The sequence below is a fragment of the Gambusia affinis genome, linkage group LG07, assembly GCF_019740435.1.
Source record: "Gambusia affinis linkage group LG07, SWU_Gaff_1.0, whole genome shotgun sequence".
Lineage (NCBI taxonomy): Eukaryota > Metazoa > Chordata > Actinopteri > Cyprinodontiformes > Poeciliidae > Gambusia > Gambusia affinis.
Window position 1 is genome coordinate 10578678 of NC_057874.1, and position 14603 is coordinate 10593280.

Here is a 14603-nt window from a genome sequence, read left to right on the forward strand (position 1 = left end):
TCAAATGTTTCCCTAAAGTGGAGCCATCATATTTACTCTCCAAATGTGCAAATGCAACGGGATTAAACACACAAGTCGTGTTTACAGACATCCGCGCACATCTGGCATTGCTTTGATAACATGTGCTTTCAGGTTTTGTAATTGAACATTAATAACAGCGTATAATAATGATGTATGGCTGGAAAACAGATGTGGATTCTGCCCCGTTTCTCTGGCTCTGGAACATTAAAAGAAAGTTTGAGATGCTGAAATTGTTGAAATAGCTGGTTACTAAACAGAAGCTCATGACAAATTGATTTATTTGAGGTCTGCAGTGAAACCGCAGAGAGACTCGTGGGCATGTGATATGCTGAGAGGCATTATGTTCCCTGGTTTGGCTGACCTGAAGGTGAGCCCTTCTTCCAATCTTATTTAAAAGGGGATGCAGGAAATAATAAGCTAACCTTTGGAGAATTTAAAATAGAAATCTGTCTCCGTCCTGGGTCAAAAACTCTGGTAAGTCAAAGCTGAAAACCGTAGAAATAAACACTGTAAACTAATTAAAGGTACAGTACCTGCAAAAATGATAATAATGATGACGTCAAATGTGACGCACTTCTGTAAACAGCTCAGAAAAATATAGAAATGGATAAAATAAAAAGATGAATTATACATTCAGATTTAAATAGCAATGTTTTCAGCCTCATATTGTGTTTTGAATGTTGGCCATTTATTTCTTGCCCTTTTTAATGTCTGTGTAATTTCTGGGTAAATAAGACTGGAAGGTAAAATCTGAAATCTGAACAAAATAACCTTAGTAAAATGTTCAGCTTAGCAACATGAAATGAGATGCAATTCTTTACACAGTACATTACAAATAGCTCTTATTTTTCAGAATACCACAACATAAAGTACAACCAAAAAATACTGAATCCATAAAAAGTCATAAAATCACTCCCACAACATAATGCTGCCACTACTGTGTCTAATTATTGCCATGTAGATGCTCTGTCTGAACATGGTTAATACATTATTTTGCTATAAAATAATGTTTACATGATCAGCTTTAGCATTTTTGAGCTGGATTTCAACTTCATTTATTTTTTTTTTATGTTAAACATTATTTGACTGGGAAGTCCCTCGAGATAAATTCTCCTTTTTTGGGTGACCTAGAAAACAAAGAATAAAAAGTGAGTACAGACAAATAAAACATCATAAAATTGTCATATACAAACAAGAATAGAGCTTAAGATTGAGACTTATTAAGATATTTTAAAAGGGGTTAAAGAGCAAAAGAGTTTTAAGAACAGTTTTAAATTTGTTCATGGGAATACATTTTTGAAGCTGAATTAGAATACCAACAAAAACACACATCTAAAAATACTTATTTTCTATTAAGCAAACCACAGTCAGAGTTTCCCCCAGAAAACCTGCTAAGCCTGGTGGTTGGGTGCTAGGGCAGTCCTCCAGCGGCGGCCATGTTTTTGAGTTAAAAAGAAATGTCTAAAGTTGACAGAAAATTTTTGAATATCACCTGATAGTTATGCATTATTGGAAGACCGAAAGATTAATACCTTAACACCAACTATAGTCTTTAAAAAAAGGGAATAATAAAAAACAATCTAAAATAAATAAACAATGCTAAATCTGGTGCACAAGAAAAGCCTGGTGGCCCGCCAGGCTTATAATACACTGTGGGAAACTCTGACATTAACAGTATCTTGTCTCTAATGCTTCCCAACACCAGACTTCCTTTGAGTCTGTTTTATTTTAAAGCATCAATACTGTTAGGTTAAGCAACTTTTAGCTTAGTGGTCTCAGACTTTAGCAAACTTAATCTCTAGACTCTAGTAATGCCACTTCTGCTCACATAGCTCAATGAAATTTTACATTTAATGAAATGTCACGGTAAAAGTGATCGATTTTCCTCAGGGGGGGGAATCAGTTGAGAAACTATTTGCAGCTGAGAGATGCTGATCTCTGCAGCTGGCCCCGGCTCCTGGGGTGATGAGTTCACTGTCTCTAATGTGTGCTCGAAAATTTAATTTCTCTTTGGTCTTGTGGTGGGATCACAGATACAGATGGGTTCAATGCAGAAGTCAGATTCCTGTGTCTTTTAAAGACATGTTTGTGAAATAAAGGAATTGTTCTTTGAGCGTTACACAAAGCCACAAAATTCAATTTGAGCAAGCTCTTGGAGACAGTAACATCTGATAATCTTCATAACTCAGAAGTGAACTGAGAAAGTGGGATTTGATAGAGGATATTAAAGTTGACCTATTATGCTTCCTTGAACCAGTTAGGATAAGTTTATGAGATATACAAAAATATTGATTACATTTTTTTGCACAAAATCATTCTTAGATAAGATTTTAATTTGATCAGTTCTCCCTATTTTCAGCTCCTTTCAGAATGAGCTGTTTTACGGCCTCTTGTCACTTTAAATCCTAATGTGTTTCTGCTGGCCATGTTCCCTCAACTCAACATTTACACTCATATGTGAAAACGGCAGCAAACAGCCGTTATGATACGACCGTACATCTCTGAAAAGCAGAAGTGGAGCCTCCAGCACAACAAACAAGTATGCAGCACATGGTTTCTGGATGGTAAGTGAACAACAAAACACTTGTCTTTTCCAGCAGCCATTGTACAGCAGTAAAACCCCCTCAGCAAAACGTGCCGGAGCTGTGCTTGGGCCGCCAGGGAACGGCAGATTTCCTGTCAGTTGTGACTCATTTTGAAATGGCTTGTTTTTAGAAGCAATTGAGACTCAAATGGAAGTGTAAAAACATGCAAAAAGTTAATTTTGCACAGTAGGTCCCCTTGAAGAACTGCTTATTATTCTGGGTTGAAAATCTCAAAGAGCTACATCCCACTCCTTCACTCACGCCCAGCACACCTTCTGTTCCCAGGTGTTCTCATCCACACTCGCGCCCCTACCGGCTTCACGCTTCACCTGCTAACAGCTATTTTAATGGATGGGGGATGAGTGACACGGTCTAATTTCTGACAGGGTTACTCTGTGCCAGATGCATCTCAGCACAAGCGGCACTGAAGAAGCGAGCCTTTGAGCGTGGGCCCTGTACCGGGCCCTGCTCCCATTGTGCAAAGGAATGTATGTGCTTACATTACTGACAAAACTGTTGCTGTGATGAAAAGGGAAATATGAGTGTCTGTGTAATGGAGAGGGTGCAGGCAGCGGTGTTCGCTTTGATGTGAAAGTGTTCAACATGTGTTACACTCCGACGTGAAAAGTGCAGAACTCACCTGTTAGTAATAAGGCCCGGGTCCCAGTCCAGAAAGGGCATTTCACTGCATTCCTCGGATTCTGCTCCACCAGGGTGGCTGAATGTGTGTGAGATGCGTGCACAGTCTCACACACACACACACACACACACACGCACACACGCAGAAACGTTTTCCTGTCACTCTCCAAACCCATGCAACAGCTCATTAGTGAGGAGACACACTCCAGATTGTCCTGCAGAGTTGACGGATGCACAGGACAAAAGAGACGATGTGTAGGTAAACCCTAAATCAGCTTACAGGGATAAAAAGCGGTTTTGGTAATTACAAACTCTTCTCTGCAATAATCTCAATGTAAAACAGGACAATGCATGTTGAATCATGTTTGGTCTAATTTTTAAAAAGTGGAAAAAAGCGTGATGTGGGTCTCTGTCTTCTCTTGATATGTGAAAGAAATCTATCTGTCCATCCGTACCAAAGCAGCAGCAACGACCAAAGAATGTTGGTGGTGAAACAAAAATATAATAAACTAGAATATTACAAGATAAACAAAAACAAACTTGTAAATGAAAATGATAATAAAAAAAACTGAAAAGGGCAGCATGCATTTGAATTCAGTCCCTTTATTTACTCCTCGATAAAATTAGAAGCAACCAGAAGCCTTCAGAAATCGGATTAGTAAAGAATCCATTTGTAATTTAATCCCATATAAGTAGCGTGGGATCATGAAGCCCAAACACAGCAAACAGGTAAGGGAGAAAACTTTGGAGACGTTTAAAGCAGAATGATGAGATAAAATAATATTCCAAACATTAAAAGTCTTACAGAGCTGTCTCTGTCCAATACATCACCTGAACTGTAAATCCTCCTAAGACTTGTTTGTCCACCCAGACGTCTGACAAGCAAAGCAAGAAGAGCATAAATCTGGTAGCTGTGAAGGAAGCTGCATTTCAAAATGAAAAAGATACAGAGGGGTACTTAAGCTAAATATTAGAAAATGTAACATTTAGTTTGGAAAATCAATCATTTGGAATTAGATATTTAGTTAGCGAAGTGGATATTTAATTTGAAAGCTAAATATTTAGCTTTCAAATTAAATATTTATCTGGGAACTAAATGTTCAGCTTGCTAAGTATTTAATTTGAAATATTTGGCTTGTTAAATAAATATTTAGTTTGGAGCTCTGACATTTATAAATGTATAAACATGATGGAAACATGACTGAAAAATTAACAGCCACATTTTTTTCTTCATGACAGGCCAAATAAACCAGATTATTGCTGTTGATTTTTTTACCCCACAATACCAGCCCATACATAACGTCTTCAAAATTAAAAAAGCAAGGATGTGGAGTGAAATGAGCTCAACATCTAGAATAAACTATTGATGAAACAGGAAGGTCACATCACCAGATATTTCAGATATTTAAAAATGAATTAATAATTATCAATATGACCGATATAAAAGCCTTATTTCGTGATGTTTTTCACCCATACTAACTTTTTCCTGCAGGGAAAATGGAAGCTAGTCACAGTTGATTAGATGATGGACGTAGCTAAAAACAGGACAATTATGGGGAAAAAAACGCAAAATACTTAAAACTGGACAGGAAAAAACTTCACACATACAACAAAGCAATGGTTGAAACCAGGCTAGTTATGATTTTCTTAAGTTGTGTGACGAAACAGAAAGACGTTTCGTCACACAACTGAGTGGAAACAAGTCAAACAGAAAATTTTTTATATGTGGCAACAAAAACACCCTACATTAATGGCTATCAATAGTCTATCTATATTTTCACAGCAGATCATTGTTGAGAGAGGCGTTTTGTTCGGCAGAGTCATTTGGAGTTAGCTTGTTCGGTACGCCAGCTGCTTCAGCTGATGGAGAGTCCGCTGTAATCATTTTTAAAACCACCATAGCCTACGAGCTTAAAAGGACAGCCAAGACCAAGAGTGATATTCCGGTCCAAAAATCTAAACGTTTACTCCAGAGAGGAGGAGGCAGAGAGGTGCAGCTGATCTGGAGGACAGATTCAAGTCCCAGTCCGCAAATAGAAACGCTGACATTCTTCCACTGAATAAAACCACACCATTTTTTAAAAATAATACTTGAAAAATGCAATAATCCCTAACAAATGCTGCGTTACAGAGACCGGGAAAGTGGGAACTCGGAGCTGTGAGACCGGAGATAACGGCGTTCCAGTTAAGAAGTCAGAATTTCAACATGGCGACGCCCACATTGTTTGCCAAATCTCTTACAAGCGTAATTTTACGCTTTACCTTTCGTAGATAAACACCATTTTTAATTTGTTCAGTTTAGCGTTACTGGCGCTACATGCAACAGTGATTTTAGATAAATTTTTGTGTGTCATGTAAAATAATTGTTTCCACCGTAGCTCACACTGTAGATTCGAAGAGCGGCCATCTTGAAACGCCAAGGCGGCACTGGTGGTAGTCGGGACTGATCCCAGTTTCAAATTGGGAATTCAGACTTTAGAAGGCGTTACAGTCGATATTTCCGACTGGGAAGTCGGAATTTCCCAGTTCCGAGTACAACTGGAACGCAGTCATAGTGTATTTACCCTGCTCTATTTTTGGTTGGAGTTATTTTGCTAACATGAAGGGACTACTACAGTGTATAAAGGCCATTCTAGATATAAAAAGGAGTACATTTTCACCAAAACACTTTAAAATTTTTAGATTAATCTCTAAACAAGGAAATTCCTAAGCTTCAAAAGTTGAAAATTTGCGAGAAAGAAACCCTAAAATTTTAAGATCTCTTTATTTTTCTAGAAAACAATTATAGAAAAAACTTAATGTGAGTTTCAAAAAGTCAAACATTTTCAAAACTAGGGAAAAGTGAAAAATTAAAAATTTTTCAGAAAATTGTATGTATTTTGACAAAAATTGACTAACGTTTTTATGCACAACAGCTATAATACGCTCTTGTAAGGAGATATAGCTGCCGAGGAATTAACATTTTCAAAAAGGTCAAGGCGATACAACTTCTTTGTACTAAAGGCATGGGAACTATTACTAAAAACTTAACGAAACCTATTCCAAAAAACTCAAACCAAATCTTTAATGTGTTGAAATGGCCTAGATCCGTTTCTTTCCTTCTTACCTGTCAACATCAGCTTTGTTCCTCTGCCAAATGCACGTCTTTATTCAATCATTCAGTACAACTATTCATCCTCCCACTCTCTGTACGGGCTGCAGATGCTGAACCTGGCTCTCATTCCTAAACAGCAGGAGTCTGAGTCTCCCAGCTCATTAACACAGAGCATTACCTTCCACCCCCAGAACACATTTCATTCTTCTCACACTTTCACACAGCAATGGAAAAAACTGGCAGAGAGACTAAGACAAAGCTTTATGCAATCATTTTATTAAATATACATTTACTGTGTTACAAGACACACTATGTGGGCATCTTTGGAAGTTGGTGCCAAAAGGATAATTCAATTAAAACAGGTGAGATCTTCATATTCTTCTTCAGTCTTTCATCACTGGTCCTGAAAAGTGAGAGGAGTTATAAAACCGATGTTTTGGTGTAAGAAGCAACACATTTCCCACTGCGTACTCACCTTCACCACGCGGCCATGAATCATATATTGTGACCGGAAGTCATGCTGGCAGTTGCTGTATCCCATTCCCAACCCCAGGCCCGATCCGAACGACACAGGCCACGTTCGACCTGGTGGGATGAGGGACAGAGAAATAAAATCACATCTGCTTGTTTTCACAGATATATACAGAGAAATCAAACTTACGCTTAAAGAAGAGGACGGAAAACACGATGCCGATACCGACGCCCGTCACTGCAAAGAGAAAAAGAGAAATATAAAGAAACTGATTAAACAAAAATGACAGAATCATGAGATCAGGTTACTATAACGCCAGGCAGATGGGTGCAAACAAGAAAAATAATCGGATCATTAAAACATCTCTGCACAGGGAACAATGTGAATACATTTTATTTAGCATAAATATCTGCAGAATAAAAACAGGATAAACCCGTTTGAATGTTTCACATTTTGTCACATGACATCTGTATGTTGCATAAAGGACACCAGTTCCTTTTTTTAAAATAAATGTAAATATGAAAAGTGTGGAGTACATTTGTATTCATTAGGCCGGCTGAAATGATCAACAAATCAATTAACTGCATGACAAAATAAAACGAGCTCAAAAATATCAATTTGAATGATTTATTGTTTCTCTCTTTTCTCTCTTTCTACTAAAAACTGGGTGATAAAAGTCTTCTGGTGCTTTGGTCTCACAAAGCCCTATTTTGTTTACAGAGACTTCATAATTGATTTTATTTGTTGTTTCTCTTTTGGTTTGGATATTTAAAATGTTTTCCAGTTCCAGTTGAATGTTATTTTTAGAATTTAAATTTGATCTTTCTTTACCAGTGTGTTATTGCATTATTATGACTTTACGATTATATTACTTGAAAATGGTCTCAAAGCTAATTAATTTTTCAGCAGGCACAAGGAAGCTGCTCTGGGCTTAAGGGGACGATGGATTCAGCCAAATATGGCGATCCTGGGGAGAAAACTAGTCAAGTGTTGTAAAAGTCACAGGACTGGGACAAATGTCCATCTACCAGCACGACACAGACGCTAAACATTCAGCTAGTGCTGCAATTAAATCACAGCATATACCTAATAGACCATGAGAAAAGTCTCCCACAACATGATGCTGCCAGCACCACATTTCATCGACTCGAGTGAGATGGTTAGAAATAGATGCTCATGTTTGTCATTTCAAGTCTAAAAATTGTGATAATCATGTTTTGTTTTTTTGTTGGGTTTTTTTTGTTACTTTTCTATACACAAGTAAAAAGAAGAACAAATAAAAATACAATACACAAAAACAAAATGAATCTAGTGCATACATTGATAAATAATATGAAATATTTCAAGGACAAAATGGTGTGCCTTTTTATTCGCTGCATAAATACTTTTATGTATTTACTGAAACTACATGAAAGTTTGTGACTGTAAAATGTAAAAAAAAAATATTCAAAGGGGTTATAAAATATGGTCAATTTGTTGCTACATTTTGCTCCCAGTGACAAGACCGGAAACCCAAGACAGATAAATCAGGGGATCGAGGCGAGTGGGACCGAAAGCATCCATGGCAGGTCCGTCTGTGGAAACCAGGGAGGGTTATTAGTAAGAATGTATCTGTGTGCTGAGTTTCACCTCGCTGCAGGCCACACCACACCCAACAGCAGGCCGGCCAAAACACAAAACACATAAAAAAAGCCATTTGGGCCCAAGCGGCTCCTAATTAGATCCAGAGAACTATGCAGCATGACCGATGTGCCTTAACCAGAACCCTCAGACTGTTTCTTATTACACAGTTTACACATGTCAAACAAGACCACAAAACCCTCAGCCCATCTTTATTATCAGTACACATCAACAATAACTTTCCTTCCATTTCAAGCGACGACTCTGTTAAAATCTGAGACTGTCCGTCTGCTGAAGCCCAAGTCTTTTCTTTGCTCTCCAGCCAGAATGTTTCTGAAGCCTCTGATTTTCCACTGTCAGGGATACAATGAAAGCTTTTTTTGGGGGGGGGGATGAGAGGGTAGATCAATATCTCATTCCCTTTTCTTTTGTCTGGATTTCTCCTCGGGGACTGGATTATAACAAAAACATTTGTACATGAAACGAGTGGAAAAAAAAGACAAACTCAGTGGGCTTTTCCAGCAAATGGAGTCCAGAGCTGTTTTAATTGCACTGTTATTCACTGTTTGAATTATTTTTTGCAAATGACTTCAAAAAGCCAGTCATATTCAATCAGTGTGATTGAATACTGCACCTCGAACCCTAACCCCGACTGTTTTACTCTGGCAAATGTTTCTGCTCCACACTGTTGTTTTTAACCAATACCATGACTTCAAATTCCTCTTTTGTTTCTGTCACAAGTTATATTTGGAGACCACACTTGCAGCAGGGCAAAAAAAAAATATATATATATATATACATATATGTTTACTAACCATTACAGTTAAAATAAATCGTGGATGTCACCATGGAAGAACTAAAGCGAGCTCCACCGATGACGAAGCTCATCAATTTGTTCACCAGTATTTCAAAGCTAAACACTGACATGATCTATTTTAAAAGTACAGACTCATATCTCCACTTAAAGTTAGGTCTGCTTGCAAAATTCAGAGTAAAAGATACTCAAAAAAACAGTTTAAACAATTAATTAAAAGCAGTCTTACAAGGATTTTAACAATAAATGTGATTTTTAATGACTATTCCTAATTACCTCAGTGGATTAAGGATTAAAGTAGAATTTTAATTTGACCAAAATGTCTTCATTTATGTTTTGAAATCATGACCAGTTAAAGAGAATAAAAAATTAGGGCGATGGCACGGAGGCTCTTCAGCCTCAAACATGGATCCACAAATAAATCGTCAAAATATCAGAGGAAACGATGAAAATCTGGTCGGCAATTATGAGAAAAATGTGATTTCTTTAGGGTTAGTTATTTTCCTGTGATCATTGAGTTATTTTTTCGAAAATGTCGTAAACTCTTAAGAATATATATTTTTAAGTTAATCTTTTAGAATGATAATTCCTATCGGAAACAAACTTCTTGGTTAAACAAAATAATTTTTCTTAAAGTGACAGGGGTATGTATAATTTTGAGTTTAGCTGTACACTTTCTTTTTTTTTTTGTCTTCTGTACATAATTTTAGAAGACATTTTTTATTTCTTCTTTAGTTATAGTAATTGTGGCTCATATTTATTAACGTTTTTGACTGTCCACAGGAAGCAACACCTACATGTTTACATTTATTTATCACTCGAAGGCTAACTTAGACTCTCTTTATAAGCCAAGCTATGTCAATTTTTAACACAAAGCATGAATGTTCCATTTAAGATGCGTGATAATGACGTCTTTGATGTAATAAAACATATAAGTGAAAACAACCCAGCTGCTTTGTGGCATTTCTTTGAGCTCTGCGCTCAAAGCTGTCAGCCGTGCCAAGGTGTCTGGTTGCCAGAGAAAATCTTCAGCATATGTTCGGCTCGAGGAGGCGCACAACAAAGCTCTGTAACTTTCCATAACCAAGCCGTCATGCAGCCCTGGCAACCTTTTTCTCTTGCAATATGTAAATATGTTCACAGCTCATATCTTTTCATTGCTCTGAACGATTTAGAAGCATTCTTCGGAGCATGAAATCAGATCCATCATCAGAGCTGAATGATGAGTTATTCAGTACAGGATCTGCACCGTGATTCACAGTCCAAGAAAAGAAATGAGCCGGACTGGCAGAAATAAACAGAATCGGGAATGAGAAACCAGTTTTACAGGCTGCAAGCCTGTTGGCTCGTTCTGGTTGTAGCAATTAGCAACATCCCCTTTTTAACAGGAAACAACTGGGTTTACTTAAGCTGTGATGTTAAATCTGATGGCCGCCAAACTTTGCCTCCGAGAGAATCTCACGCAAGTCTTACAAGAAAAGCATGGCAGTGATTCGATGGGCTTTAGGTTCACTGCTAAGTTTAGTTTCTCAAGCTTGATTCTGTGTTTTTGCACATTTAACGCAGGAAGTCTGCACCAGTGCAACCTGTTAGGTTTAGCAGAGATTTTAGCTGCCTCTTGTTCTGGGTGCCATTGATGCACGTGCAGGCTCAATTCGCATCCTAATTTGGTACACAAGTATTGCTTCTTTTGTCAGTGGTGCAGCGATCACAGCCTTTTGATTGACCACTGACATTTAAAAAGCCAGAGTTCCTGATTCAGTTTTTTTTTTGTTTAAAAAGTCACCAATGTTGCGACAATTTCACCAACGTGGCACCGCTGGTGAGACTGTTGTTAACCGCGAACGTGCAGATGTGTCCAGGTGGCTGATTTCTAAACCTTTGCCAAGGTAGAAAAGATCGGTTTCACACTCACGTATCGGACGATCAAAAACCTCCCAAGATTATGGCAATCAGGGCCGATTTATTGTGGAACCGTAATTTTTGTCCCTTAATGAAGGAGCCCTACATAGCAGTCATATTTAGTACTTTTTGAAGAATTTCTCTCATGACCTTCTGCAAATCTGACTCCAGGTCCTACATCTGCAGCACCAATAGCTGGTAAACCATGTTGTGATGACGTGCTATTTACCAAAAATGTCCTCATAAATTTGTCAATCATCATCTGTGGTGTCACCTGCCCAAAGGACATTATTACACAAGTCTTGTGATTTTTTATTTTTTTAATGCAAATTTACAAACCTAAGTTATTTTACACAATTTTGTTGCTGCCCTGGACATTAGCATTCAGAGCAGTGATGTTTAGTGCTAAGATACAGCTCCTATTTTATTTATCAATAATTTGTTTAGCATGGCACATTCTAACCACAAGGTAACGTTGCTACAAGGCCTTTTGCTGAGAAAATATGCAAATGTCTTTAATGTTTCAGCTTTCCAACAATTGGAAAGGAACCAGTCAATAAGGTAGCCATTGATGATTCATTGAATAGCTTCAATTTGTGATTCCTTGTGTCACATTTTTGCCTTGTGTTAAGACTAACACAAATGGTTCACAGGAGCAAAATGCTAAAACTTCCCCCAGGAAATCACCCAATAATCACTTAATTTGAAGTATTAATAGCTTCTTATGCACTAGTGGTGGCAGTAGGTCTATTTCTGACACACGTTGTGAATGACAGTGTAATATTTCACATGTTGTTATTACTTTGATTCTGTGATTCACTCATTTTAAAATCCAATATGAATCAACTCATTATCAACATGTTTTGATGCGTGAAATATTGGAATTGATGGAGAGTTTATCTTATTTTTACCATGACTGTGTAGGTAACAAAAGATCTATGTGAAGAGATGAAAATAATTTCAATCAACAAAGGTGTTTCTCAAGATTTTGGATGCAGCACAGTAAGATTAAGGGTCCATTGAATCTGGACATATTAGAATTTTTCTTAAAAAAAAAAAAATAGCTCTCTCCTAAGCAAATAAAAGTCAGAATATTGTTTCTATATCATAAGTATTCTAATACCAAGCACCTTCGGACATTTTCTCTAATAATGTTCATTTAAAGTGTAACCAATTTTAAGTATAGCTTTAAACATGTAGTAAATAAGAGTTATGAATAGAAAATCTGGAAACGGTGTAATTCCTCTAAAAAACAAGAAACCAGATTGAAAATCCACTGGATGTGAATAAAACGGGTACATTTCTTCCACACAACGTAATTTAACATATTTCCCACTTCATTCATCACAGATTTTCTTAAATACAACCGCTATTCTCATTCATTCAGCTTTGACCTTAGCAACAGTTCCAGTCTGGTTACAAAAATACCCATCTTAAAAATATCTCCGTTAAGCCTCCTGCGGCTTTCTAAATGACAAAACGCACAACGAAACTATTTAGACCAGTAGAGACACATTAAACCACATGAAAGGAGAGATATTTACCGGTTTTTAAGGCTGTGTCAGCAAGACAGCGGTCCCATTTTCGCCCGAGCTCGTCTGCCATATTTCCGGATGTGTCGGAGTTTCACGAGAGTATCGCGAGATTGACATGAAGTCACGCGAATCCTTTGAGTTCGATTTGACTTGTTGACTTAATCTTAAAAAAAAAAGTAAAAAAAGAAGATACAGTACGTACGAAAAAGTACCGGTAACATAGGTAAGCATGTAAAGAAGGTGGATTAAAAGTCTTATAATAATAATAATAATAATAATAATAATAATAATAATAATAATAATAATAATAATAATAATAATAATAATAATAAATATTTTTAATACGTTAGTTGCGCAATTAAAATTTTATTGCCAAAATTCTAAATTAAAACGATATGTACTGGTTTCATATACAAACAAATATTACAATAAATTTGATGACATAAAATTTATTCTCAGGTGTAATTATGATCTAAAGAAACTCATAGGATGGATCTTATTTCATCAACAGGAGGGGAAGATGATTCCAGTCCCCATAACAGTCCTCCGAAACTGTAGATCTGTGATGTCAAAAAAGAGAAGAAAATTACAGTTTATTCAAATTGACTGAAAAAGGGCATACGGTCTGTTTTGCTTTTTATTTTTCTCTGAAAAGAAAAGGAGGAAAAGAAAAGAGAAGAAAGGAGAATAAGTTGAACAAAAAGAAGAGAGGCAAGAAGAAAAGAAACAAAAGAAAAGGAAACAAAAGATGGGAAAAAAGGAAAGAAAAGATAAGCAATGTTTGTAGTTATACTGATATATTCTGTGCTTTTTGCTTGATTGCTTCAACAAAGCACATATGGGAGTTAGATAATTGCCTCTAACACACCTTCAACAAAACACAAATCTTGTTTTGGTTTACAAGCAGGTTTTTAGGGGGATGCATATTTAAGCAATGTTGTTATGCTGTGATTTTGATAGAAAACACCTGGGATATATTTTAATGGCTGGGTTTGCTTTTTCACCAAATTCTTTGATGAATGACTTTCTTTTTAGAAGCAACCGCTAAGGAGGAATAGAAAATCAAAAACTCCCAACTTTTGCACCTGCTTGGAAGACATTTATGCCAGTTTCCCAAGTACTGATTTCTTGAAACAGGTCAGAAACAATGGTGTTTTAAGAGGTCTTATTTTATTTTTACATCAAGTATCTTTGAGATAATCTCATAATCTGTTTGAAAAAAGATACTCATTTTGAATAGCAAGATGTTTGTTTTCAATTGTCTCGTTCAGAGATCCAAGATACTGCTTCAGACTTTGCTTTTTAATGTAGATGTTTCACACTAACATGTCAACAATTAAATTCATCTACCCTTATAAATTAAATTCTCTCAATACTCAATAGGTAAAAATATGCAGGTCTATATCCTCTATGTTCTTTATATGCTAGGTGTTTCTTTTCTTTAAACTAAGCTAGTTAATTTCATCATTTTGAAGTCAGCTTTTAACATTTCTGTGACTATTTTTGGGGGGAGGTAACCCACTGATTTCAACTTTGGAGTTACAGGTAGATCTCACTTAGATATCCATCAATGTTAAATATATTCCAGCTTTAGACTAATATATTTTATCTAGATTAGACAAAGCCAAACTGCCTTTACTAAGAGCGGACTGAGCTTTTTATGTTTGGCTGCTACCACTCCCAAAAGGTCAGGACACTGACATTTTTCCTCTTGTAAAGCATAGAGGAAAAATGTGAGCTGGTCTGCATAAATTGTAATTTGCAAACAGAACAACTACACCTTTATACAGAGGTACCTCTGTAATTGAGGTTTGTACTGATCATGCAGCACCAAAAATAATTTCTACATATAAATGACTTTGTGCTCAATGATTAGGCTTTGCAAACTAGAAGTTACAATTGCATAGCTGATTTAATTGGA

The 14603-nt window shown here is 36.7% G+C and overlaps 1 protein-coding gene across 1 annotated transcript; it reads right to left on the minus strand.

Moving 5' to 3' along the window:
- Positions 1 to 6595: 6595 nt before the first annotated feature.
- Positions 6596 to 12803, minus strand: LOC122834608 (MICOS complex subunit Mic10-like). The gene is made up of 4 exons (XM_044123179.1): positions 12692 to 12803; positions 7001 to 7048; positions 6815 to 6924; positions 6596 to 6742 (listed from the first exon to the last, which is right to left on the minus strand). Exons 1-4 carry the CDS (start codon positions 12750 to 12752, stop codon positions 6734 to 6736), a joined length of 228 nt encoding a protein of 75 aa, XP_043979114.1. The 5' UTR covers positions 12753 to 12803; the 3' UTR covers positions 6596 to 6733.
- Between the last annotated feature and the right edge of the window lie 1800 nt (positions 12804 to 14603).